Source organism: Podarcis tiliguerta (assembly GCF_965153285.1).
Source record: "Podarcis tiliguerta genome assembly, chromosome: 2".
Taxonomy (NCBI): domain Eukaryota; kingdom Metazoa; phylum Chordata; class Lepidosauria; order Squamata; family Lacertidae; genus Podarcis; species Podarcis tiliguerta.
The window spans coordinates 17,086,010-17,113,945 of record NC_139535.1 but is presented as its reverse complement, the minus strand read 5'-3'; the positions used below and the strand labels follow the sequence as shown (position 1 = coordinate 17,113,945).

Sequence of the window (27,936 nt, the reverse complement as noted above, 5' to 3'; positions counted from 1 at the left end):
AAACGTGGCGTCTTGACTGCTACCTGGGGCAAGGAAAAGCCCCTGGTATTACATTGCTGCTGAAAGAACTGCAGTTCTGACACCTTTCTTCCGGCCGATAAAATAAAAATGCCCAATAAGTGACACACGCACACGCGCACACACATATCGTTGTCAAATAAAACAAAGAGATTTTATTAATAATCTTACAAGCCACAAGACACAGATCTTGCCCTAAGCTGTGGGTTGCCAGCCCACTCATGCTCAAGGGTCGGACGCACCCAAGTCAGAGCTTCCTCAGCCGCATAGACGCACACGTACACAAGCCAATCGCGCAACTCCAGACGCTACCATTGGAAGGTAGAGGCAAGCTGAGCCCCACAGGGCATCACTGGGAGGGATGGGTTAAAGCCAATAACTAACCTGAGGCTGAACTGGGAACTGAATGTCTTAGAACAAGGTGGGTGGGGAAACCTGTGGCCCTCCAGATGTTGCCTTAGTCCAGGCATGTCCAAAGTCAGTTTTGGGGGTCTAATCTGGCCCACCAGTCTGTTTAATCTGGCCCCTGTGCCAGTTTATTTCCTGGGGTAAAATCCTAAAAAACCTCAACAACTTCAACCCAAAGGAAAGGTCAACAACTTTGGTTGGCCCTCACGGCCCTTCACTTCATCAAATCTGGCCCTCTTTGAAAAAAGTTTGGACATCACTGCTCTAACTCCAATCCCCTCCAGCCAGCATGGTCCAGAGTCAGGGGTTGTGGCAGCTGTGGTCCATCATCAACATCTGGAGGGCCTTGCTGTAGAGGAATTTTCCCTGTCATGTTCAGAGGTGGTTGGAATCTTTATTCAACATACGTATTTTGCACTCAAGGGTATTCTAATCACAAACATAAAAAGGTAAAGGACCCCTGAACAGTAAAGCCCAGTCAAAGGCGACTATGGGGTTGTAGTGCTCATCTCGCTTTCAGGCCAAGGGAGTCGGCGTTTGTCCACAGACAGCTTTCCGGGTCATGTGGCCAGCATGACTAAACCGCTTCTGGTGCAACAGGACACCGTGCCGGAAGCCAGAGCACATGGAAACACCGTTTACCTTCCCGCTGCAGTGGTACCTATTTATCTACTTGCACTGGTGTGCTTTCGAACGGTCTGGACAAATGCCAGCTTTCTCGGCCTTAAAGCGAGATGAGTGCCTCAACCCCATAGTCGCCTTTGACTGGACTTAACCGTCCAGGGGTCCTTTACCTTACCTTCACCAATCACAAACATACATACCTTCTGTAATAACTTTTAATATTCTAACTCTGGTGGAATCTCTCAGGACGAGTGGCGGTGATGAGAAAGTTGCACATTCATCTGCTCCCCATTACCTTTCTTATTTGCTCTTGTCACCTATCGAAAGCTGCTTCTTTCCCCAGCTTTAAGCAGCAGCAGCAGCACCATTCCTCCATGAAAACTGCCCGAATAAAGGCCGTTTCCTAAGTCAGGAGCAGCCAATCTGAGATCATATAATGACGGATGGCCACCCAACCTCTGCTTAAAAACCTCCAAGCAGTGTGATGATGTCACACTACAGTGCAGCCAGATTGGTCTGTTTTTCAAACAGGTAAACGTAGCAGCTGCATTTTGCCGACTTCCCCCAAAACATTGGCCAAAGAAGCGTTTTTTGGTGTTGATCCCTCTGCCTCACATTTGGCTAAGCCGTGCAACATGGGTGAATTTCAGGATTGAAAGGTTTGCAGAGGTGCCTTTTCCTCGATTCAAGTGAACTACTGGAAAACGTTCGCCCTCCATTGCAGGCCATTGCCCTCGACTCATCTATGCACTGTGGGCACTACTTTTACCCGTGACTAATGCCGCCAGGCATTCCTCTTCACAGCCCACAGGCAAGGGTCACAGTACATGCCGTTCAATTCATGAAAGACTTTGGGATGGCAGCTTGAGTTAAAGCCAAATGGATGCCACCAACTACAAATCATACAACCGGCATTTGGATAAAATTTGGGTCTTAAGACCAAGTTGTCCAAGGGCGCTCACAACCAGGCAGCTCTGCTTCCTGGTTCCGAGACAGAAACTCAGTTCCAGCACCCTCAGTCCAGATCTGCCAGCTGGCTGCAAGGGCTGTGCAGCCCATAATAGGGCTGGGCAATATATCAATATGTCACCCAGAACTGGTTTCAAGTCCATACCATGATATCGCTTTCATAGTTTTTGACCTGGCAATATATTGTGAATCATGATGTGCATTTGTGTGCTATGCAAAAAAAACACACCACAATGTGGGGAAAACTGTGAAGCCAGCCAAGGCCTCTACATAGCTCCATCCTCATTTCAGACGTTGTGATATATCAGTATATCGTGATGTTTAGCTGGCGATGTACTGCGATGCTGAAAACCAGGTATTGCCCAGCCCTGGTCCATAGAGATCTCTTAACACTCTACACAGGGAGTGCTGGGGTGTTCAAGAGGAAAGGATCCATTCCTGGCCTGCTTTATTCTCACATGTACTGTATTTTTCACTCTGTAAGACGCACCAGACCATAAGACGCACCTAGTTTTTGGAGGAGGAAAACAAGAAAAATTTATTCTGAATCCCAGAAGCCAGAACAGCAAGAGGGATCACTGCGCAGTGAAAGCAGCGGTCCCTCTTGCTGTTCAGGCTTCTGGGATAGCTGCGCAAACTGCATTCGCTCCATAAGACGCACACACATTTCCCCTTACTTTTTAGGAGGGAAAAAGTGAGTCTTATAGAGCAAAAAATACGGTACATTACAACACTCTACCAAGACTACAGGAGGCTGCTCCCGCATACACTGAATAAGGTGCAGAAGGAGCAGCGAAGGGAAAAAGAGATGGTTTCTGCAATCCACACACGCGCAATGATGAATCCCTTCAGACAGGTCACTTCCCTCCACTGCCCACGTAGCACACGTCTGCCACGCTCTCATTCACACACATTGCTGACCAGCTCTGCCCACAGCTAATGCAAACAGTGTGGCTTGGTTTTTCTCCGCCCCGCCCCCAAAGTTTCAGCATCACCGTCTCAGATTTAAGCCCCGTTTGAGGTTTGGGAAAGCAGAAGGAATCCATTTCTTCACTGGCCTCCACAAAAGCCGAACTGCTCCAAAACGGGCTCTTTGCTTTTGTGGGAATATTCCCTTCACTATCGTCACATCCCTTCAAGAAAATGTGAAGCCAAAAAGTTAAATACCAACATTTCTGTAGGGTTCCCCTGCCCCCTTCGGTGGTGTTTTTGAAAGCCTTTCCACGTTTCCTTCTGCCATTCCCAGCTTGGTTTCCCGCTCCCTTGCGTCCTTCTCCACAGAGAAACTGCCTTAAATAACTCCCTCAACACATCTGATAAGATATTTAGATTAATATTTTAGTTTTTTGGGGGGTGGGAAACAGATATTTGATATTATCTACTTTCCTTTATGCTCTAATAAAATTATTTGTTCAAATTCATTCAATTAAAAACCACCTTTGAGGGCTAATCCTAGAACGAGGAGCAGAGGGAGAAGAATCGGCCATCTTGTCACTCCCAGTCCGTGGGAGGCCGAATGATGAGGGGAGCTGCGTTCTTGCGTCCGGCACGGATTCCTGGGTAGAAAAAAGGCCACAGCTTCTCCGTGAAGGTGTCGGTGAAAGTGTAGATGTGGGAGCGGTCCGTCACATTGTAGAAGGAAAGCCTGCCGGCCTCGTAGTCCAGGAAGACGCCCACCCGCTTGGGTTTGGTGGCGACACTGAGGGGCGTGAAGGGGGTGGTGGTGGCCGCGTACTTGTCCCCGTTGAAGAGCCTCACCCGCCAGTAGCCAGTCTCCGGCAGGGAGGTCGTCTCCCCTTTGCGGCTCACGGATTCGTTGCAGACCCCTAGGGCCCAGTGGGTCTTTTCGCCCACTTCCACTTCCCAGTAGTGGCGGCCCGAAGTGAAGCCCTCCGTCGCCAGGACACAAGGGTAGGTGGTGAAGCGCCGCGGGCTGTCGGGCAGGTCTCGCAGGCGTTGCTCCACAAACTTGACGCTCTTCCGGTCCTCGGAGAGCACTAAGTTGGGGTGGGCCGTCTCGGGGTCGAGGGTCAAATCTCCTGCAGGAAAAGGGAGAGACATTCGTTCAAGCTCCGCTGCGACGGTGGCCAGGCCTCAATGGCTTTTTCTTTTCTTTTTTGAAATAATTTTCATTTGATTTTACAAATATAAAATTATAACAATACAACACAAAATACATGTCCATATTTAGAGATTTCTCCGAATCTCTGGACTTCCCACCTTCCCCTCCATGGGTCCTACTGGCAACCTTTACAACTGCATATTATTTCATAACCATATTTTATCTCTCTCCATTTTGTCCATAATGTTTGCTGCATTACAAGTGTTATTGCAATCCTGCTAATGTTTTCATCCACTTACAATGGTCTCCTAGATAAGTTACAATTTTTTCCCCATGTTGTTATCCGGAAACACTGTTCAGCAGAGTTCAGAGTTGGACATCAGAATTGGACATTTGCTGATTATACAAAGCTTCACAGCTTGCTATCTTCCGGGTAAAGTCTGGCACCATGATTCATTTAAGGACTTTCAGAGACTTCAGTTTGTTAATTTTGATGTTTTGAATTATTCCATAAAGTTGCTCACATTGTTATTGTTTCTGGCCATCGTGTTGCTTTTGATATTGCGGACTCATATTTTGCAACACAGGGGTTGGTTTGTTTACCCAGAATATATTCTAACACAGATTTAATAATCTATCCTAGTTTTGCCCTAAAATTATCTTTGCATTCTTCTTTGCTTTTCAGGGGAGGCATGACATCCTCAAGAACATTCAACCTGCATGACTACTCTTCCTTCTTCCTCTGCTTCCAGCCATTTCTCTACATACAGACCAGTCTTCCACAGCTGGAGGCCATCCAGCTATTTTGAACTACAGTGGTACCTTGGAAGTCGAACGGAATCCGTTCTGGAAGTCCGTTCAACTTCCAAAATGTTCAGAAACCAAGGCATGGCTTCCATTGGCTGCAGGAAGCTCCTGCAAGAAGCTCCTGCAGCCAATCAGCAGCCATGAAAGTCGTGTCGGACTTTCGGGTTCCAAAGAACGTTCGCAAACCGGAACACTCACTTCTGGGTATGTGGCGTTGGGAGCCAAAACATTCGACTCGCAAGGCGTTTGGGATCCAAGGTACGACTGTATCATTCCTGTTACTGCTGACAACTGGCTGTGCTGGGTGGGGTGTGTGTGTCGCATCAGATTGGGGAAGGCTAATACTGTTCCTCTCCCACTATCAACAATTCTAGCACACCTCTCCTGGACAGAGTTGTGTTATGTGTGCACTGATCAGAATTAAGCTCAATTGCTTGGACGGTGCTAATCTGCAGAATCTATTCCAAACTCAAAGAGTTTTGTTGGCACTGTGGACAAACCCCCTGATCCATGAGCAAGGGAGAAGAGGCCCAATTCTCCCAGCCCCCACACCAACCAAAACGAAAAATGCCTGGATGTGGCACCACACCAACTTACCTGTGAGCCTCTTGATGATTTTGCGCAGGACGAAGTACTGCCTGGGGAAGTTGCAGAAGTTCTTTTCCAGCTCGATGGAGACCAGGTTCAGCTTCTGGGCCTGCACCTCTTCACATCTGCAAGAAATAGAGCAGAGCAAGTTGGGTGAGGGCAAGTCCAGGGTTGGGGAACCTGTGGCCCCTTCAGATGTTGCCGGGCTCCCAACCCCCAGCAGCCCCAACCAGGATGGACAAGGGTCAGGGATGCTGCAAGCTGTGGGCCCCAGGAACATCTGTTGGGCCCCAGGTTCACTGTCCCTGAAGTTGTCCATTGCTTCCATGTTCCCCCCAATCATCTTTCATTTCATGGCCATTGTGAGGGCAGACTTCAAATACTTGTAAGGTCTGGTCAGTGCCTGGATGAGTGACCACATGAGAACCTACAGGTCTGCAGCCTTGGCTTCTGGGATGGAAGGAAGATGGGCTATCAGTGTACAAACATAAATAAGTGAATAAAAATTCTTGAGATTCACAAGTACTTTTAATTCTGCTGATTCTCTTATGCTGCTTTTTACATATTTTTGTGCCTTTTAGTTTGGTATGCTTTATGTATATGCTTTTTTATTTTTGTAAACTGTCCTGGGAATATGATTGAAAGGGAGTTATAAAAAAATACTTACAATAAATATATAAAAGAATCTCCAGGGAAAGGGGGAGTGAATCATCTCCCAGGCTATAATTGAGCAACTTGTTTATTTTCAGGGAGGTCTTATTTAGTTTTCACCAGGTTTCCCCAAACTTGGGTCTCTGGCTGTTTGTGGGCTGCAACTCCCATCATCGCTAGGGAGCAGGGCCAGTGGTCAGGGATGATGGGAACTGTAGTCCAGAAACAGCTGCAGACCCAATTTTGGGAAACCCTGCTGGCAGTGTTTGAAACTCCCATTGTTCTAGGCACATTTCCACTAGACTTGGCCTCGATCAAAGGCCAATCTGTTCTTGGAAGGACTCCCACCAGGAATGAAGTGGCACTTTTAGAGCCAACCGCTTGCCTTTGTCCTTACAAGTATTTGCTTCAGCAAAGCAGGGGCCTTTCATACCTTCAACCACACCTGATGCCAAAAGAACAGTAAGGTAGGTTGCAAGCCAAACCTCTCTGGGGAGAGCTTTCCGCAGTTGTGAAGGCGGATGGCACCACCATAGAGAAGGCCCTGTTTTTGGTAGCTGCCCACCTCCTTTCAGAAAGCAAAGGCATCCATTGGAATTTTATTTATTTATTTATTATTTATACCCCGCCCATCTGGCTGGGCCTCCCCAGCCACTCTGGGCGGCTTCCATAGAAACCAAAAATACAGTAAAACCAAAAATACAGAAGCGCTCCTTCAAGAGGTAAGGAGACCAGCAGTCTTTAAAAGAGCATTTTATGTGTCAAACCAGGACAAATGCTTGTCCAGCAGCTGTTTATGACAAGGACCACCTCATAGGATGCCCATGTTAAGAGGCAGTGAGGCTGTTGTGATGACCAAAGAATTTGCTCCTTACCTTTCGAGGGTGTGCTTCACATCCTGCATGAGAAGGACAAGAAATAAAAATGGTTAAGAGTCGTGTCGTCATTAAGGAGCCCAACCGCTAAGTAAAATCTATCTATGCAGACTGGTGAAATGAGGAAGATCCCACCTTTGGTTAAAGCAACACATGTTATTCTGCTGTTTTAGCTTAAAAAAGCACAGGCAAGTGTAAAAAAACCCCAAACGCACCAAAAAGATTCAAGTGTTGGACCTTTTGTGCAAACCACACCAACTTCCAGCCTGCCACTGTAATGTCCTGAAATATCAGCTATATGCATCTATCCAAGGATCTGCCTTCACAAAGCAAACCAATTCTGATGACCTTACACTGGATTTCATGCTTGCATGTCAACTACAGAAAGCTAGAGCCCTACGCATCTTGCCCTGCTACCCACAAGAGGCATACAGATTCACATCCAAAGGGTCTATAGAAATTGGGGTTCACAGACCCTTATGGAAATGTTAGATGAGAGGTGGAGGAAGTGGGGAACAGAAATGGGCTGGCGCAAGACTAGAATTCATCGACCCTTTGTTCTACTCTCATCCCTCTGAGTTGCACGATCAGTGATGGAGCCAAAACCCCACATGAAGGCCCATGAGCCCCATTCCACGGTGGCCCCAGGCAAAGAGCACTGCATTTCCAGGAAACTGGTTGAGGCAAATGATCTCTGGAGGTTCTTTGAACCCATCACATGCAATCACTGCTTCCGAAGAAAGTCCTGTTTAGAGCTTTATCTGCTCCATCAGGCTGCAGTTGAGGGGAAAAGGGGAAGCAGGCTCTCTCTTTCAGATCCGTGGGTGCAAAAGATACCGTATTTTTCGCTCTATAAGACGCACCAGACCACAAGACTCACCTAGTTTTTGGAGGAGGAAAACAAGAAAAAAATATTATGAATCTCAGAAGCCAGAACAACAAGAGGGATCGCTGAGCAGTGAAAGCAACAATCCCTCCTGCTGTTCTGGCTTCTGTGATAGCTGCGCAGCCTGCATTCGCTCCATAAGACACACACACATTTCCCCTTACTTTTTAGGAGGGAAAAAGTGAGTCTAATAGAGCAAAAATACGGTAATTCAAGTCTGTTTTAATCTACTGTTGATTTACTGCCTGCCTTAAGCTTTACTGGTGGTTTACTACTTCTTAAAGCACTAGAAAAAAGTAAGGGAAGGAGGCAGACTCAAGGGCTGCTGAGGAACGGGCTGTTCCAAGCAGCATTTGTTCAGATGCAGGAGACAGGTAGACTCTGATGCACACCCCACCTTGAGCATCTCCATGCCTGACTGCAGACACTTCTCCTCGATTTCCGTGATGAGGCTGTTGAGGGAGACCCGCTGTTCAGACAGCTCAGCCACATTGTCCTTTAGTTTCTGCAAGATCTCTTTCTCCTCGTCCTCCAGGTGTCGCATCAGCACTTCTTGCTCCTCCTCCAGGAACAAATGCATCTCCTCGAACTCTCGGATGATGAGCTGGCGGCGGTCCTCAACCTTCCGCTGCAGGGAGATGGGAGACAGGGTTCAGGTAGGGCTCAATGAGGTCAACCCAATGAGGCTGATGCTCAGGATTGGGAGAAAGGGGGAACTTCCCCACACAGCACAAAACCGTGGTGTGACACCCAGGGAGACCCAAATTCAAGTACTTGCTCAGTTGCGACTCTCACTGGGTCACCTTGGGACAGTCTCCCTCTCAGCCCAACTTACTGTATAGAAACAACAACAAAAGAGCCTTGTGACACCTTGAGCACCAATTTAGTGGATCAAAGTCCATTTCATCAGATGAATGATGATAATGTAGTGAGGTGGATTCTGTCTATGAAAGCTTACATCATAATAAATGTGTCAACCTTTAGAGTGTCAGAAGAATCTTTGTGGTTTGTGCTCCAACAGACTAATGCTGGCGCTCCTCTTGGAAGGTTACCAATTTTTTTGTGAAGACAGAGGAGAGTTATCCCACTGTGTACCACCTAGAGTTGGAGGAAAGGTTGGCTATGAAGTGTGGCAATCTAATATTTTTTGGAATACAGTAGACTCTCCAGATATGAATTTAATTCGTCCCGGGGGTCTGTACTTACCCTGAAAAGTTTGTAACTGGAGGTGCCAATTCTGCGCACAGCACAATATTGTGCGCACACCATGCACACAATAGAAGTGTATAGAAGTATATACTTCTGGGTTTGCCGCGATCACAACCGAAAAGTTACGTATCCAGAGCGGTACGTAACCAGAGGGTCCACTGTAATGTGATTCTCTACTATGGGTGGTACTATGGCATCTCAATGCAACATTAAAAAGAACTAGATGAAAACCTTTAGGCCAAGCCTGTCAGCCATTTTAACCAAACTGAACCTCCTCGTTCAGAGACAGTATACCTCTGAATATCAAATGAGAGGGACAAAACCCAGAAGGGAAGGTCCAGGAAACGTTCTTACACTGTTTCTAGGTCCCCAAAGGTACTAATGCTGAAAGAGTGCATTGCTTGCTGCTGCCACTGTAAAGCTGGCATAAATTTGTTGTATTTTTTAATTGTTTCAATATGCTTTGGTATATTTGTACAATTGTCGGCTATCCCAGGCTTTGCAAAGAGGATAAGAGGAGCATAAACATTACATACACAAAGGTGGCTACACAGCATACTGGGCTACACGGTTTCACCTGTATCACTAAGACAAATCCTTGTGTTTTCCCACCCACAGATGTGGCTTCTTAGCTGTTACTAATAACAATGCACTTTTAAAGTTGTTTGAAGGGTACTTTGTGGGTTGTTGTTGTTGTTTTGCAAAACATTTTTTATCATCACCATCATCATCATCATCAAAAGCAATTTCCAGAGGAGCTAAAACTAAAAGAAATTAAAAGCAAGGGAGCATGAAGAACTGTCAGGACTAAACGGAAGGGAAAAAAGAGCACATTATCCCAAAGTATGCAATTCTGGTACACTACAATTTTCCGGTGTGCTTCTGTGTTCCTTCTTATAATTGGTTCGTTTTGACATAAAAGTTAACAGAATGTATTTTCTTAAACCATTCTGATTCTGCCATGGTGGGGGCAGAAAGGCAACAAAAAGTGGCACAGAACTTTGAGATAGTTAACTATATATTTCAAATGCCTGCGCTCGGCATTTATTTTTTGAGGGAATCTTGGTGCAGGTATATCACAACAAATGAAAATATCACAGACAGTTGTACCTTGGAAGTCAAACAGAATCCGTTCCGGAAGTCTGTTCAACTTCCAAAACGTTCGGAAACCAAAGCACGGCTTCTGATTGGATGCAGGAAGTTCCTGCAGCCAACTGCAAGTCGCGGAAGCCCTGTTGGACATTTGGCTTCCAAAAATAGTTTGCAAACCAGAACAGTCACTTGGTGTTCGGGAGCCAAAACGCTCAAGAACTAAAGCTGTTCGAAAACCAAAGTACGACTGTACCAGCTTTTATTTTATACAGCGAGTGGTTTCATTAACTATTTCCTATTAAGTTTTCTTTCTTTTTTCGATAGCAGTTACAAGCTCGGTGGAGCATCGGAATTCTGTGCTATTCTTGTGGAGAAGCAGTTAAATGTGGGTTGAACGAGGTAACTTAGGTAGATTTGTAGCTGGTTGACAGACAGAATCCAAAGAGAACTCATTAATAGTTCCTCGTCATCTTGGAAAAAAGTGGCAAGGCAAGTAGGGTGCTGCAGGATTCTGCTCTGGGCTCTTTGTATTGAGGGGATGCTCATCAAATTTGCAGATGACACCACACTGGAAGGGGTAGCCCATGCCCCAGAAGACAGAATCAGCATTCAGTTTGACTTTCAGCAGATTGGAGAGCTGGGCCAAAACTAACAAAATAAATTCCAACAGGGACAAATGTAAGGTTCTGCACTTAGGCAAGAAGAGCCAGCAGCACATATATGAACCGACCCAGACTCTGCAACTGTGATCTGAAGCCTTCTTTGTGCGCCCCCTCCACAAGGGGACTGGAGGGTGGCAACACGAGAACAGGCCTTTTCTGTAGTGGCTCCCTATTTGTGGCAGGCTCTTCCCAGGGAGGTTTCCCTGGTGCCTTTGTTACATATCTTTAAGTGCAATGCAAAAGCATTCCTCTTCAACCATGCCTCTGGCTGTTAATGATATATGGCCTTTTAAAGCACACGTGATATACTGTTGTTTTTAATGTGTGTATTTTTCCTTTACCCCTGGGATATTATGAAAGCTTGTCTTTTGTTTTTATAAAGACTCCTTGAGCTGCCTCAGTGAGAGAAAATGTTAATACTACTACTAGTAGTAAGGTAAAGGTAAAGGGACCCCTGACCATCAGGTCCAGTCGTGACCGACTCTGGGGTTGCGGCGCTCATCTCGCTTTATTGGCCGAGGGAGCCGGCGTACAGCTTCCGGGTCATGTGGCCACCATGACTAAGCTGCTTCTGGCGAACCAGAGCATGGTACCTATTTATCTACTTGCACTTTCACATGCTTTCGAACTGCTAGGTTGGCAGGAGCAGGGACCAAGCAAAGGCAGCTCGGCAGGATTCGAACTGCCGACCTTCTGATCGGAAAGTCCTAGGCTCTGTGGTTTAACCAACAGCGCCACCCACGTCCCACTACTAGAATTCAAGCAAGGCTCACAGGGTTTCCACTGAAGCATTTGCTTTGGGAGAAAATTCCAAATTCCAAGTGAAAGAGATACAATCCAAAGCATGCAGCACTTGCCTTGAGCTCCCCTGGCTTCTTCTCCTCCCGGGATCTGCACTGGCCGATCTCATGCAGCTTTCGTTCAAGTGGCTCCAGGCATTTCTGCAGCTTTTCCTGCTTGAAAGAGGAGATGGCATAATTGGGAACTAGCACACTTACAGAGTACGAGGCACGAGCATAAGAACCGCCCATCTTGCTTCCTGCAGTGGCCAAAAAAAAAAACACCTCTAGGACGCCCACAAGCAGCGTTAGAAACTCAGATATATAAGCTAAGTGCCAAATAGCTCCTTAAATCAAGGTTACAGTCTCCAAAATGGAATGCCCTCATCTTCAAAAAGGGCAAAAAGGAAGACCCAGGTAACTACCAACTGGTGATCTTAACATCAGTACCAAGGAAGAGCCTAGAACAGATAATTCAACAGTCGGTCTATGAGCATTTAGAAAAGGATGCTGTGATTACTAAGACCCAGAATGGGTTTCTCAAAAATAAGTAATGCCAGACCAATCTGATTTCGTTTTTTGATGGAATTACAAACTTGTTGGTTCAGGCAGGAAAACACTGTGGACCTAGTAAGGCTTTTGACACACACCCCCCCGGTGATATTTTCGTGAGGAAGCTGGTAAAATGTGGGTTGAATGAGGTAGCTGTTAGGTGGATTTGTAGCTGGTTGACTGACCAAACCCAAAGAATACTCTTTAATGGTTCCTTGTCATCCTGGGAAAAAGTGAGAAGTGGAGTGCCACAGGGTTCTGTCCTGGGCCCGTTGTTGTTCAATGTCTTTATAAATTACTTGGATGAAGGAATTGAGGGGATGCTCATCAAATTTGCAGACACCAAACTGGGAGGGGTAGCTAATGCCACAGAAGACAGAATCAGAATTCAAAATGACCTTAACACATTGGAGAACTGGGCGCAGAATAACAACTTGAATTTCAATAGTGACAAATGTAAGGTTCTGCACTTAGGCAGGGAGAATCAGATGCACAAATAAAGGATGGGGGACACCTTGCATACTAGCAGTACATGTGAAAAGGATCTAGGAGTCTTGATGGATCACAAAGTATCCATCTGTATGGATGGAGCAGCAGTATGATGCAGCAGCAGCAAAAACAAAACAAAACCTGTGTCCAGATCGAGGGAAGTCATAGTGCCACTCTATTCTGCCTTGGCCAGATCACACTTGGAATACTGTGTCCAATTCTGTGCACCACAATTTAAGAAGGATCTTGACAAGCTGGAACATGTGCAAAGGAGGGCAACCAAGATGATGAAGGGTCTGGAAACTAAACCTTATGAGGAGCGCTTGAAGGCATGGGTATGTTTAGCCTGGAAAAGTGGAGACTGAGAGGAGATACAATAGCCATCTTCAAATACCTTAAGGGCTGTCACATGGAGGAGGGAGCATGGTTGTTTTCTCTTGCTCTGGAGGGTAGGACTCGAACCAAAGACTTCAAGTTGCAAGAAAAGAGATTCCGACTAAACATTCGGAAAAAAAAATTCTGACAGTAAGAGCTGTCCAGCAGTGGAACAGACTCCCACGAGAGGTAGTGGACTCTTCTTCCTTGGAGGTTTTTAAACAGAGGTTGGATGGCTATCAGTCAAGGATGCTTTAGCTGAAATTCTGGCATTGCAGGGGGTTGGACTAGATGACCATTGGGTCTCTTCTAACTTTAAGACTCTATGTCTAGTTGCAATTTTGGAGTTAAACAGCTCTAAAATCTTATTTTTCATATGGTGGACTGACTGTGATTGATTCTCAGTTAAACATCTGGCTAGTTCCAATGGCTACATTGAGCTAGGTTAAGAACTTTGAGGACTTAAAGAAGAAAAGTCACTTTATCCAGGGACAATCTACATATACACTGGCCTATTCCTGCCTCTTTTTCTTAAGGTTGACACAGACCTTTCATAATGTAAGAATATTCTTCACAACTGTGAACAGGGCAGTAGGGTGGGGTAAGTGAAGACAAGCTACAACAATTACATATAACGTTATTCACTACTCCTGCTCAGGCTGCACAGAAAAAGCATTTTGGTTCCTGAAATTCATTCCAATTGTGCCGCTAAATATATAACTGACAGAATTGTACAGGGTGCGGTATTATTGTGTGAAAACAGTTAAGATCCAATGATCCCCAGGCATGCACCTCCAGATGGTGGAGATGTCAGGTGCCATCCAGGAATCTTCATTTGGTGGAAAGTGGTTGATAGGCAGGTGCCAAATGCACCTGGCTAATTTCAGACACTGCCCACAACTTGAGTGCTCACCTGTTACTGCTGCCAGATCTATCCTATAGTTAGAAGCAAAACCTATCTTAACAGAATGTAATGGCTTTAAAAACAGAAAATGAAACAAGTTGGGAGTTCCTGGTTGAAGTGCCATTTCAGAGACGTTCTAGATCAGGGTTCAGCAAACTTTTTCAGCTGGGGGCCAGTCCACTGTCCTTCATACCTTGTGGAGGGGCAGACTATTTTTTTTTTGGGGGGGGGGGATGAACAAATTCCTATGCCCCACAAAAAACCAAGAGATGCATTTTAACTAAAAGGTCACATTCTACTCATGTAAAAACACACAGATTCCCGGACTGTCCACAGGCCGGATTTAGAAGGCAATTGGGCCGGCTCTGGCTCCCGGGCCTTAGGTTGCCTACCCATGTTCTAGATGGTCTTTTGCAAACAACCATTGCCCTCCCACCCACAATCTCTGCAGCATTATTTCTATGGAAATAGTAATGCTGTCCTACCCTGACGAGATTCTGCTATATGGTGTCAGAAGTGTTCAAAACTCCCATTATTCTAGGCGCATTTTGCGACAGGGAATTTCATTAGCGTGAGCAGTTTCTGAGCTCTGGGCACAGTACCGCACCTAAGATTTCAGATTAAAACAGCAGAATGGAAGGAAAGGAGGACCTTTTTCTGTCTCCCCACTTCCAGGTACTCTCTGAAGACTGGAGAAGAGACCCTCTTAAGAATATCAGGGGTGTGGGCAGGGGAAGGACTAAACCATGTGAAAAATAAATGAATATTTTAGTCGCAGTTCATTCATTTTCAGCTTTGAATTCTTGTTATAAAAAAGTGCTCCTAGACATTCCGTTGTTGCGCCCATAACCTAGGTTTAAGGTGCCATTTAGCTCCTAGCTTTCATATCTCAGTTTCTAAAATGATGTCTGTATAGCATTGTGAGCAAGCATGATAAAGTGCTAGTGGATATTCCTGTATACTTTGATCTTTGCAAGGTTTACTTATAAGCCCAGATGATTGTGTTATAGTACAGTGGAACCTCAGGTTGCGGATGTAATCCGTGACGGAGGCACGTCCACAACCCACAGTGTTCGCATCCTAAAGCGCTGTGTCTGCGCAGGCGCAATTTAATGCTTCTGTGCAAGCGCGAGTGGCGAAACCCGGAAGTAACCCGTTCCGGTACTTCCGGGTTTCCCGCGGTTCGCAACCCAAAAACACGTAACCTGAAGCGTCCGTAACATGAGGTATGACTGTAGAATAGTTCATGATGTACCAACATAACTTAAAGTTAACATAGCTAGAATGTTTATGCTCGTCTTGTGTCTAAACATTTTGTATTTTGGATTGAACTGCGTGGGTAAGGAGTTTTCTAAACTGGGAACTCTGGAGAATACTGTCAAGTAGAAAGCAGGAAGTCTCTAACGTTCTGCTGATCACACTGGCTGAAGTGTGGTGTAGTATCAACAACAGATTGTTGGCCCTGTGTAACGGGTTATCCATATAGTAAAAGCTATGGTTTTCCCAGTAATGATGTATGGAAGTGAGAGCTGGACCATAAGAAGGCTGATCGCCGAAGAATTGACGCTTTTGAATTACGGTGCTGGAGGAAACTCTTGAGAGTCCCATGGACTGCAAGAAGATCAAATGCATCCATTCTTAAGGAAATCAGCCCTGAGTGCTCACTGGAAGGACAGATCCTGAAGCTGAGGCTCCAATACTTTGGCCACCTCATGAGAAGAGAAGACTCACTGGAAAAGACCCTGATGTTGGGAAAGATGGAGGGCACAAGGAGAAGGGGACGACAGAGGATGAGATAGACAGTGTTCTTGAAGCTACAAACATGAGTCTGACCAAACTGCGGGTGGCAGTGGAAGACAGGAGGGCCTGGCGTGCTCTGGTCCATGGGGTCACGAAGAGTCGGACACGACTGAACGACTAAACAACAACAACAACAACAGGTTATGGGCCAACTGACCTCACAAGTCTAACACGTACTGGTCAACATTTGGCCAGATGCATTCTGCACTAATTGAAGTGTTCACACATTCAAGGGCAGCCTCATGTACAGGGGGATTACTGCAATGCAAGCAAGGGAGAGGTTCCTGGAATTTGGGGAGCTGTGAAAAAGAGTATTCTTCTCCAGAAACAACTGTAGCCTGGCAAGTAAGCAAGAGCTGGACAAAGGCACCACCTTGGACACTTGAGGTTCAAGTGAGAAAGCTGGATCTAAGTGTACCCCACCACATAGCAGCATAACTCCACTTATAGCAGGCTGCATACCTTGTTCCCAAACATAAGAGCAACCTACCCACATTGTGTCTGTCATTTGCTGCCTTTATTTTGCTATTCTTCCTGCCTTCCTATTCATTATAGGAAGACAACTGTGTTCCCTTTCCCCATTCAACTCTGCACTGAATTCTCACATCAAATTTCAAGCTCCTTCCCTCATTTTTAAGGCTTTCCATTCCTCATCTCCATGACACTCTCTAATAGCAAAGTCCATCTCTGACTGCAGTGCCTAACAGAAATTCAGCTAACACGGAAGCCACCAAGAAACAAAAGAGAGGCACCAGAATACTCAGGGGACCCCTGAGGGTTGCAGAAGAGCCAACAACAGCCCCCACCCAGACAACCCTATGGAGACTGAGAGCAGTCAGTGGTCACTAGCAACCAGCTGAGCATTACGTTGAAAAGAAAAAATGGGAGAGTGAATTGGCTTACTTATAGTTCCCTGGAGGAAGCCGTGGCTGGCTGGCTGGCTGAGCACTTTAATGATTAAAGAAGCAAACCAAAATATAGGACAGCATTTTCTTGCAGTTCCCACTTGGGCTTCCCTATTCAATCAGGTTAAGTACAGTCTGTGCAAGTTTATGTGCTACTGTGATGGCAAAAAAGGCATCTGCCCGCAATGGGCAGATACACATCAAATGCATACCTCACACAGCCGGTGATGTTTCTGTTGTTATTTATATACATTAATTGCATTGCTCATGGAAATGACTCCAAGACGCAGACACAACAGAAATATTAAAACCAATTACTATGAACAAACTCAAATGTTGGTCTTCATGCCCTCTCCCGTCTTTTTTAAAAACTTGATTCCAGCCATGTCCCATCCGCACTTTACCTTATACTCCAAGGAGGCATCGTCCAGGGTCACCACCGTGTGGGAGCGGTGTTCATGAGAAATCTCGCACACTAAGCAAACGGCCTCCTGGTCATCCTTGCAGAAGAGGCGGAGGACTTCATTGTGCTTCTCGCACAAGTTCTCATCCCGCACCTTGCGCTTGTTCGTGACCTGCAGCTGCTTGGCTATCTCCACCATGTTGCCCAGCTGCCGGTTGGGCCTCAGAATGCGGTGGCGCGAAGTCTTGCGGCAGACAGGGCAGGGGAAGTCCCGGTTCAGATCTTCCCACCAGCGGGTGATGCATACCCGGCAGAAATTGTGGCCGCAGTCAATGATCACAGGGTCCTTGAGGTACTCCAGGCAGACAGAGCAGCTGGCTTCTACCTGGAGGTTCTCCAAAGGGTTTGTGGTGGCCATGGCTCCTCAAAGGCAGAAGGGGGAAAGCATGGATGGCAGAACCAAGGGCTGTATCCAGAGTAGCACTAAGTCACTTATTGATATCCTTGTTGTGCTGGCGGAGCATTGCTGTGCAAAGGAAAACAAGTATATTACAAAAGACTGCTCGCCAACAGATGACACAGCTGTTGTGCAACAAGCTTCCACTAGCACAACAGCTGTTTGATTCCTTCATTGCACAATCTTTAAACTAGGCCATCCACTAGTGCAAGGGATCTTGCACTAGCATACAATAACACTGCATATGGCCACGACAGAGTGGTGGCACAGTTCAATTTGTCCCAACTGTGTTTTGTTCTTTTTACAAACTCTACTGAAAATTCTGAAAGCAACCACCAAACATTAAGTGTTGTCTTCCAGGACAAATACATGAACATATGTTAAGTCTTGCATGTACAGTGGTACCTCGCAAGACGAATGCCTCGGAAGACGAAAAACTCGCAAGACGAAAGAGTTTTTCGTTTTCTGAGTTGCTTCGCAAGACGGATTTCCCTATGGGCTTGCTTCGCAAGACGAAATGTCTTGCGCCTTTTTTTTTAAACCGCCAATGCATTCCTATGGGAAACCGTCAATACACAGTGGTGCTTCGCAAGATGAAAAAATTCACAAGACGAAAAAACTCGCAGAACAAATTAATTTCGTCTTGCGAGGCACCACTGTAGTCATCCACACAGCATCAAAACAAACTTGCAGTATCTTTTACATTACAAATTCAGCCCACTTCTACAGGGTATATACATCAATCTAAAGAGTTAAGATAATTTCTTCATGCACTGCTGAACTATAACTCCCATCGCACCTGGCCATTGGCCATGTTTGCTGAGACTGATGTTTGTGCGGGGAATTAAGACTCTAGTCCCTATTTGCAGAGTATGTGGAAGACAGCCCTGGGTTGTTTGACCCTTCTCTTTTTCCTCCTATGAAAACCACACAAGATACTCATGTTTAAAGACCAAATAACTTTTACTTAGCGTACTTGCAGTTGCAGATACACACACACAATGCAGGTGGAAGTTTATTTAGTTGCTAGAACATCTTACATAGACTGTTACCTACTAACATTTACTTTGACTCTGAGGCAAACAGCAGCACAACACAACACACCTGCTGCTCTAACCGTTAAGACTCACAAGACTGTTAACAACTGAACCAACTGAAATACCACACAGAGAGAAACGCCACAGAGCGTATGACATCACAGGGTTCTACAGTCCTTTCAAACCTTAACCTTTTCCATATGCATTTTGGATGCTAACAGCCCAACAGTTTGTGGTTCAGCAACATACGGAGAGCAAAATTCCCCGGACTTTCTCCTGCTGCTGCAAAATTAGTACAATCCCTGGAACCTATGACAGGTGTTCCTCTGCTATGTGTAATTTGCACACATTCTGCTAATGCTAAACACAGCAGCCCAACATCTGGAGGGCAGAATCTGTCTCCCAGATTCAAAGCTAATCTATTCACTTCATCTCAGTGGCTCTCAACTAACCAATTAAAAAGTGTCCACTCTCAGCATTACAGCAGTTTTAGTATTTGTCAGGGTACTTCAAAGCCCTTTAGGGCAGGCGATGCCAGACTACCTACCCTGTTGTTTGGAGCTCCTCAGCTGCAAGCGTATTTTCCTCTTTGAGCCGGGTTTTGGACAGCAAAGATTTATCCATTGGGAGCTGGCCGAGGCATGATTCAACATCACAGTTGAACAGTTAAGCTATGGCTGTTGATCTCTTCCAGTTCCTTAACACCAAGGCACCTTGCAAATGAGTCGTCTAGCATTTAACACTTTGGTATTCCCTTGGAAGGTCAAAAGGGGAAAAAATATATTTATAAAGCAATAATACTTCCCATTTATACAGCATATTTCCAAGTGTTCGAAGTACTTCACATATATTATCCAGTAACCATTACAACAGCCTTTAAGGAAAATTAGTATTATACAGTGGTGTGAGTTTTTTCGTCTTGCGAAGCACCAATGTGTATTGATGGTTTCCCATAGGAATGCATTGGCGGTTTAAAAAAAAAAAAAAAGGTGCAAGACGTTTCGTCTTGCGAAGCAAGCCCATAGGGAAATCCGTCTTGCGAAGCAAATCAGAAAACGAAAAACTCTTTCGTCTTGCGAGTTTTTCGTCTTCCGAGGCATTCGTCTTGCGAGGTACCACTGTAAATTATCCCCATACAGCAGATGAAGTGCTGAGACTGAGAAAACACTGGCTTGCCCAAGGGTATTTATATCTCAAGCAAGATCTGAATTAGAGACTTTCTAGCTCACGACTCTTACCCAAACTCTGGGCCTGTCCACACTGGAGTAAGCCATACATTTGTACCTGCTTGTCTCCCTATTAAAGTAGGGTCACCCTCTCCACGCCTGTTTCGTTCCAGATCTTTTACCCCTTTAATTGTCGGCTTTTGAGATTTCTCCTTTTGTACAGGGATATCAAATTCACCCTGTGGGGCCCAGATAGTGGGCCATTGCCTCTGAACCATCTAGCAAAAGCAAAAACGCACCAGAAACACACTTTTAAACAGTCCTGTTTTAGTTAACAAGGGGACAGCAGCCTCCTTCCTGGCAAGCTGGTCACCGTTTATGCAGCGCTTCCCCCAAAACACTTCACAGGCGTTTATCTCAAGCGCTTGTACAACAGCCCAACCCAGTAGGCCCTCACGTTGCACTGTAGGAGCGGTGAACTGAGAGAATGCCACACCATGAACAGAAAGAAGATACAGGGCTTTTATTTCAGCTCACCCTGTTCAGCTACTGCACCACTCCAGCGCAGGCAGAGGAGGAAGAGGCAGGGCAGCAGGACTGGCGGTGGCCATCTGTCAGGGATCCTTTAGTTGAGATCCCTGCATTGCATAAGGGGGTTGGGATCGATGACTCCCCTGGATCCCTTCCAGCTCTGGAATTCTAGGACTGAGGCAGGCACCTGAAGCGCACCTGCAACCTGAAGCACAGGAGATCTCTGTGGAGAGGACTTGGGCTCGGGGGCCAAGACTGCCGCAGCCCCCGCAACGCCCTCCTGAGCCCAAGGCGCCCGTTGTTAAGAACCGGCTGCCAGGGAGAAGCCAGAGGGGCGGGGATCTCACGGCGTGCAATAAGGACAATTTCAGAGGGAGCTTTAGAGGGGTAATTACGGGAGGCCCCACAAAACCCGCCGCTCCTCCGCGCAGCACGGCCGCAATTACGGCAGCCCCGCCGCCCCGCTTTGGCCCTCACTTTCCCGCCCCGCGAACATGAGGGCGACGGCTGACGGGGCGAACCGCACGGCCTGCTGGACGTCCGGCCAACCGCCAGCCCCCTCCTTCCACTTCCACAACAAACCCGTTCCGTAAACGCCACCACAGGAAGCGGCTCCTACGTTACCGGAAGCGACGCTCTGAGCTCCGCCGAGGCCATAGAGCTACAGCTTGATTCGTTCTCCCGCCCCGGCTCCTCCGCCCCTCTGGGAAGCGGCTCTGACGTCGCCGGAAGCGACGCTCTGAGCGCCGCCGAGGCCATAGAGCTAACGGTTGATTCGTTCTCCCGGCCGCTTTCGCTATCTCCGCTTTCCATAGACGCGTCGCCTTCCGGGTTCCTTTCGCTACCCCCGTTCTGTAGGCCATGCAGGGAGTTGCTCTGTAGGCCTTGCAGTTGCTCTGCCCTCCTGCGGCTCCCAGCAACTGCTATTCGGGAGCTTTGCTGCCTCCAGCTGCTGAGGAAGAGCCTAGCTGTCGTGGCTAGTACCGAATCCTCTTTTAGAGTCAACCTGGTTGGTGACCATCCCTGCCTCCTGTGGGAGGGAGTTCCGCAGTTTACCTGTGAAGAAGCGCTTTCTTTCATCTGAACCTTCCAGCCATTACCTTCATCTGGAGCCCACGAGTTTTGGTGGGACCAGAGAGGGAGAACTCTTATTTCGCCACTTTCTTAAAAATATATATCTTATTTTTTTTGTTATACCTTTCAAGTTTATACATTTCACTATTTTTTACAATCATTTTGGCATTTCAAAGCTTGACTTCCCTCCCCTCTTTCTGCGCCCCCCTAAATCTATTTTTAATATCTTCTGCATATCTAAATTAACTTAATTTGCTCATTTATTCATCTTTGTTAAATATATACTCTTAGGAAGCTGCATAATTTGACACAATTCTGTCACGTAACTTCTCACTGGCCTTTTCTCGAAACCTAAAAGTTCCCGTTGTCGCAACTTTTCCACACAGGTGTTAGAGTGCACACACTCCACAGAAAACCAATACTACACCCTTCAAAGTTTCCCTGAGGAAATGACACATTATTTTCATACACACAGCACTCCCCTCACCCAAGCCATCTTGGCTCTCCTAATGACTCTAAATATTTCCTCTGCAGAAGAGAAACCTTTCCCAGTAGCCCTTTCACTTCCAAATCCTTCAAATCCTGCCCTAAGGGCATATTTTGTGTATGAATAGGGTGGGCTTGTGACCTGGATTCAAGAACTATTTACCATGTCAAAGGAATAGCCAAACTACAATTCTCAGCATCCTTAACAGACTACAGTTTCTGGGATTCTCTCCATGACTGCTGAACTGATGTAAAACTAATTACAGGTAAGGAAATCAGCCCTGAGTGCTCACTGGAAGGACAGATCCTGAAGCTGAGGCTCCAATACTTTGCCCACCTCATGGAGAAGAGAAGACTACCTGGAAAAGACCCTGATGTTGGGAAAGATGGAGGGCACAAGGAGAAGGGGACGGCAGAGGACGAGATGGTTGGACGGTGTTCTCGAAGCTACCAGCATGAGTTTGACCAAACTGCGGGAGGCAGTGGAAGACAGGAGTGCCTGGCGTGCTCTGGTCCATGGCGTCACGAAGAATCGGACACGACTAAACGACTAAACAACAACAAGCCGAGTTGGTCTGCCATAGTCGAAACAAAATAAAAAAAATCCTACCAGTAGCACCTTGGAGACCAACTAAGTTTGTAAAACTGCTTTCAATGTATGGTGTGAGATATGACCATAGGTAAATGTAGGTAAGGAACCCGGGAGAAAAAGGTCAACAACTAATCCCCCCAAACAAAAATCCTAGTTATGGCCATGTCCAGGAGCACCTAATTTTATAGTGCTGGGGAGAACTAAGGTGCTTCAGCCCTTTCTGGTGTCTGGTTGTGAAATCAGTGGATGTACAATGGGAGCTGCTCCAAGTGTGCCAGTTGTTTTGCCGCACAAGCATTTCAGCTTGCCAATGTGGAAAGACCCCCCTTCTTCCTGCTAGGTAGCTTTGGGGGTTCTCCTGACACACACACCCCAACCAGTCTTGGGGAATGTGGAGGGCATGCAAGGTAAAGGTTACCAGACATCCCCGTTTCCCAGGGACAGTCCCCAAATTTACAGATCAGTCCCCTGACAAAATCCATCTATTTAGTAGGAAGTTGAAAAGTGTCCCCGGGAATCAGTTACCCACTAGGGGAGAATGGTTATGTAAGCTTTCAGAATATTTAAAGATAAAGGGACCCCTGACCATTAAGTCCAGTCATGACCGACTCTGGGGTTGTGGTGCTCATCTCGCTTTATTGGCCGAGGGAGCCAGCGTACAGCTTCTGGGTCATGAGGGCAGCATGACTAAGCCGCTTCTGGCAAACCAGAGCAGCACACAGAAACACCATTTACCTTTCCGCCGGAGCAGTACCTATTGATCTACTTGCACTTCGAACTGCTAGGTTGCCAGGAGCTGGGACCGAGCAACGGGAGCTCACCCCGTCGCGGGGATTCGAACCACCGACCTTCTGATCGGCAAGTCCTAGGCTCTGTGGTTTAACCCACAGCGCCACCCGCGTCAGAATATTTAGAATTAGCCAAATTGACAGACCCCTTCATGGATCACTGCCTTGCCGTGGCGAAGGGGCTTGAATAACTCAGAGAAGCTATGAACTATGTTCCCAAGATGGACAGGTCATAGTGGAGAGTTTTGACCAAACGTGATCCACCTGGAGCAGGAACCGGCAAGCCACTCCAGTATCCCTGCCAAGAAAACTCCATGGACAAAGACAACAGGCATATAAAAGTTATGACGCTGGAAGATGAGCCACTCAGGTCGGAAGGCGTCCAACATGCTTCTGAGGAAGAGCGGAGGACAAGTACAAGTAGATTCAGAGCTGATGAAGTGGCAGGGACAAAGCCGAAAGGACGCTCGGTTGCGGATATGCCTGGAAGCGAAAGGAAAGTCCAATGCTGTAAAGAAAAATATTGCATAGGAACCTGGAATGTAAGAACCATGAACCTGGGTAAGTTGGATGTGGTCAAAAATGAGATGGCAAGAATAAATATTGACATCCTGGGCATCAGTTAACTAAAATGGACAGGAATGGGCGAATTCAGTTCAGATGACCATCATATCTACTACTGTGGGCAAGAATCCAGCAAAAGAAATGGAGTGGCCCTCATAGTCAACAAAAGAGTGGCAAAAGCTGTACTGGGATGCAATCTAAAAAATGATAGAATGTTCTCGATACGAATCCAAGGCAGACCTTTTAACATCACAGTAATCCAAGTTTATGCACCAACCACTGGTGCTGAAGAAACTGAAATTGGCCAATTCTATGAAGACTTACAACACCTTATAGAAATGACACCAAAGAAGGATGTTCTTCTCATTATAGGGGATTGGAATGCTAAAGTAGGGAGTCAAGAGATAAAAGGAACAACTGGCAAGTTTGGCCTTGGAGTTCAAAACAAAGCAGGGCAAAGGCTAATAGAGTTCTGCCAAGAGAACAAGCTGGTCATCACAAACACTCTTTTCCAACAACACAAGAGACGACTCTACACATGGACATCACCAGATGGGCAGCATCAAAATCAGATTGATTATATTCTCTGTAGCCAAAGATGGAGAAGCTCTATACAGTCAGCAAAAACAAGACCTGGAGTTGACTGTGGCTCAGATCATCAGCTTCTTATAGCAAAATTCAAGCTTAAACTGAAGAAAGTAGGAAAAACCACTGGGCCGGTAAGATACAATCTAAATCAAATCCCTTATGAATACACAGTGGAAGTGAGGAACAGGTTTAAGGATTTAGATTTGGTGGACAGAGTGCCTGAAAAAACTATGGATGGAGGCTCGTAACATTATACAGGAGGCAGCAACTAAAACCATCCCAATGAAAAGGAAATGCAAGAATGCAAAGTGGCTGTCCAACGAGGCCTTACAAATAGCGGAGGAGAGAAGGGAAGCAAAATGCGAGGGAGATAGTGAAGGATACAGGAAATTGAATGCAGATTTCCAAAGAATAGCAAGGAGAGACAAGAAGGCCTTCTTAAACGAGCAATGAAAAGAAATAGAGGAAAACAATAGAATGGGAAAACCCAGAGATCTGTTCAAGAAAATTGGAGATATGAAAGGAACATTTCGTACAAAGATTACCATAATAAAAGACAAAAGTGGAAAGGACCTAACAGAAGCAGAAGATATCAAGAAGAGGTGCCAATAATACACAGAGGAACTATACCAGAAAGAAATAGATGTCTCGTATACCCCAGGTAGTGTGGTAGCTGACCTTGAGCCAGACATCCTGGATAGTGAAGTCAAATGGGCCTTAGAAAGCACTGCTAATAACAAGGCCAGTGGAAGTGATGATATTCCAGCTGAACTATTTAAAATTTTAAAAGATGATGCTGTTAAGGTGCTACACTCAATATGCCAGCAAGTTTGGAAAACTCAGCAGTGGCCAGAGGATTGGAGAAGATCAGTCTACATCCCAATCCTAAAGAAGGGCAGTGCCAAAGAATGCTCCAACTACCGCACAATTGCACTCATTTCACATGCTAGCAAGGTTATGCTTAAAATTCTACAAGGCAGGCTTAAGCAGTATGTGGACCAAGAACTCCCAGAAGTGCAAGCTGGATTTCGAAGGGGCAGAGGAACCAGAGACCAAATTGCAAACATGCGCTGGATTATGGAGAAAGCTAGAGAATTCCAGATATCTACTGCTGCGTCATTGACTATGCAAAAGCCTTTGACTGTGTCGACCACAGCAAACTATGGCAAGTTCTTAAAGAAATGGGAGTGCCTGATCACCTCATCTGTCTCCTGAGAAATCTCTATGTGGAACAAGAAGCTACAGTTAGAACTGGATATGGAACAACTGATTGGTTCAAAATTGGGAAAGGAGTATGGCAAGGCTGTATATTGTCTATTTAACTTATATGCAGAATTCATCATGTGAAAGGCTGGGCTGGATGAGTCCCAAGCCGGAATTAAGATCGCTGGAAGAAATATCAACAACCTCAAGTATGCAAATGACACAACCTTGATGGCAGAAAGTGAAGAGGAATTAAAGAACCTTTTAATGAGGGTGAAAGAGGAGAGCGCAAAATATGGTCTGAAGCTCAACATCAAAAAAACAAAGATCATGGCCACTGGTCCCATCACCTCCTGGCAAATAGAAGGGGAAGAAATGGAGGCAGTGAGAGATTTTACTTTCTTGGGCTCCATGATCACTGCAGATGGTGACAGCAGCCATGAAATTAAAAGACGCCTGCTCCTTGGGAGAAAGGTGATGGCAAACCTAGACAGCATCTTAAAAAGCAGAGACATCACCTTGCCAACAAAGGTCCATATAGTTAAAGCCATGGTTTTCCTGGTAGTGATGTACGGAAGTGAGAGCTGGACCATAAAGAAGGCTGGTCGCCGAAGAATTGACGCTTTTGAATTATGGTGCTGGAGGAGACTCTTGAGAGTCCCATGGACTGCAAGAAGATCAAACGCATCCATTCTTAAGGAAATCAGCCCTGCGTGGTCACTGGAAGGACAGATCCTGAAGCTGAGTAGTAGTAGTAGTAGTAGTAGTAGTAGTAGTAGTAGTAATTTATTATTTATACCTCACCCATCTGGCTCGGTTTCCCCAGCCACTCTGGGCTGCTCCCAACAGGATATTAAAAATAGAATCAAACATTAAAAACTTCCCGATACAGAGCTGCCTTCAGATGTCTTCTAAAAGTCAGATAGTTCTTTATGGTGCTGGAGGAGACTCTGGAGAGTCCCACAGACTGCAAGAAGATCAGACCTATCCATTCTGAAGGAAATCAGCCCTGAGTGCTCACTGGAAGGACAGATCCTGAAGCTGAGGCTCCAATACTTTGGCCACCTCACGAGAAGAGAAGACTCCCTGGAAAAGACCCTGATGCTGGGAAAGATTGAGGGCACAAGGAGAAGTGGATGATAGAGGATGAGATGGTTGGATGGTGTTCTCGAAGCCACAAACATGAGTCTGACCAAACTGCGGGAGGCAGTGGAAGACAGAAGTGCCTGGCGTGCTCTGGTCCATGGGGTCACGAAGAGTCGGACACGACTAAACGACTAAACAACAAAATTGACAGATATAATAAGACAAAAACCAAAAAGTGAAGTGAAAAAGGAAGGGGAGTGCCTATATGAATACCTTAAAAGCCAAGGTTCAAGGACAGAAATCTGGCTGAGTCTGGAATAAGCTTGTGAAGTGAAAGGAGAAGGAAGAGGGATTTATATCTAGATGTTAGGATAGGGATGATAAGGAAAACAGGAAGATACAATGAGAGGTAAAGGAGGTGCTGTGGGATTGGTGGAAGTCATTTTTTTTTCTTTTTTAATCTTTATTTATTTGTAAGATTTGGATTTGTTTTTTTATTTGCTAGTTTCTGTGTTTTGTGTATTGTTCTTTTTCTTTTCTTTTTTTGTTGTGTGGAAAATCCTAATAAAAAAGAAAAAGAAAGAAAGAAAGAAAGAAAGAAAGAAAGAAAGAAAGGTGTATTGTATTGTATTGTATTGTATTTTTCTCTTGTTTTTTCTTTTTTCTTTTTTACTTTACTGTTTCTTTGTAATTGTTGGAAAAGTAATAAACATTATTTTTTAAAAAAGAAGAAGAAGAAGAAGAAGAAGAAAGGTGTCCCCGGATTCATTGAAAAAAATCTGGTAACCTTAAGCAGGGGGAAGAGAGGGAGAAAGCCTCATTGTGCAAGCAGAAGTCCTTGCATTGGGCTTCCATTGATGGGGCTGTTATAATGAATATAGTATAAGCTGGTGTTCTTCAGCTGCAGGTCCCTAGACATTGTTGGACTACAATTCCCATCAATTTAGCCAATGGTCAGTGATGATGGGAACAATTCAGGCAACAACCCAAAATGGAAGAACACCACAGTAAGTGACAGTTTCAAAACTGAAACTCCTCGACATCTCTGTCGATTTCATCCTGCTAAAAGCTTAGAGTGCAGGAGAGAAGGCACGGCAAGCTTTTTTTTGTTTAATAAAAGTGGGATATTTCTGGAGCAGAACATTTGAGGACAGAAAGATCGGAAGGCAGAAAGCTGCAATGGCAGGAGCTAGAGAATCCAGGACCAGTTGGACACGTAGGCGTAGAATATATGGGTGTGTTTGCTTTTTCAGAGAATTGAATGTACTTTGCTAAGTTATTGCTGCCCATGGTGTGCATACTCATC

General features: G+C 45.8%; 1 protein-coding gene across 4 annotated transcripts; it reads right to left on the bottom strand.

The window, feature by feature from the left end:
* Positions 1-147: 147 nt before the first annotated feature.
* LOC310670596 (E3 ubiquitin-protein ligase TRIM39-like) lies at positions 148-20,896 on the bottom strand. Of its 4 annotated transcripts, none has more exons than XR_014507592.1 (8): positions 19,100-19,256; positions 17,060-17,584; positions 11,709-11,804; positions 8,286-8,516; positions 7,003-7,025; positions 5,486-5,601; positions 2,739-4,058; positions 148-2,482 (listed from the first exon to the last, which is right to left on the bottom strand). XR_014507592.1 is itself a non-coding variant. In XM_083426169.1 (8 exons), the coding sequence occupies exons 3-8, from the start codon at positions 17,474-17,476 to the stop codon at positions 3,511-3,513; spliced, it is 1,434 nt and encodes a 477-aa protein (XP_083282295.1). In that variant the 5' UTR covers positions 17,477-17,584; positions 19,100-19,306; positions 20,874-20,896; the 3' UTR covers positions 148-3,510. The 4 variants fall into 4 exon arrangements, 3 of the variants coding, with proteins under 3 accessions (XP_083282295.1, XP_083282296.1, XP_083282297.1); XM_083426169.1 differs by adding an exon at positions 20,874-20,896 and having other exon boundaries at positions 148-4,058; positions 11,709-11,807; positions 19,100-19,306; XM_083426170.1 differs by adding an exon at positions 20,832-20,851 and having other exon boundaries at positions 148-4,058; positions 11,709-11,807; positions 19,100-19,306.
* Between the last annotated feature and the right edge of the window lie 7,040 nt (positions 20,897-27,936).

What these genes read in the sequence shown, in the direction of transcription:
- LOC310670596 (XM_083426169.1), bottom strand. Translation starts at nt 17,476, where the DNA reads ATGGCCACCACAAACCCTTTGGAGAACCTCCAGGTAGAAGCCAGCTGC. An exon ending in GTGAAGCACACCCTCGAAAG is followed by an intron (nt 5,602 to 7,002) that starts GTAAGGAGCAAA and finishes TATTTCTTGCAG; the next exon opens with ATGTGAAGAGGTGCAGGCCC. An exon ending in AATCATCAAGAGGCTCACAG is followed by an intron (nt 4,059 to 5,485) that starts GTAAGTTGGTGT and finishes CTTTTCCTGCAG; the next exon opens with GAGATTTGACCCTCGACCCC.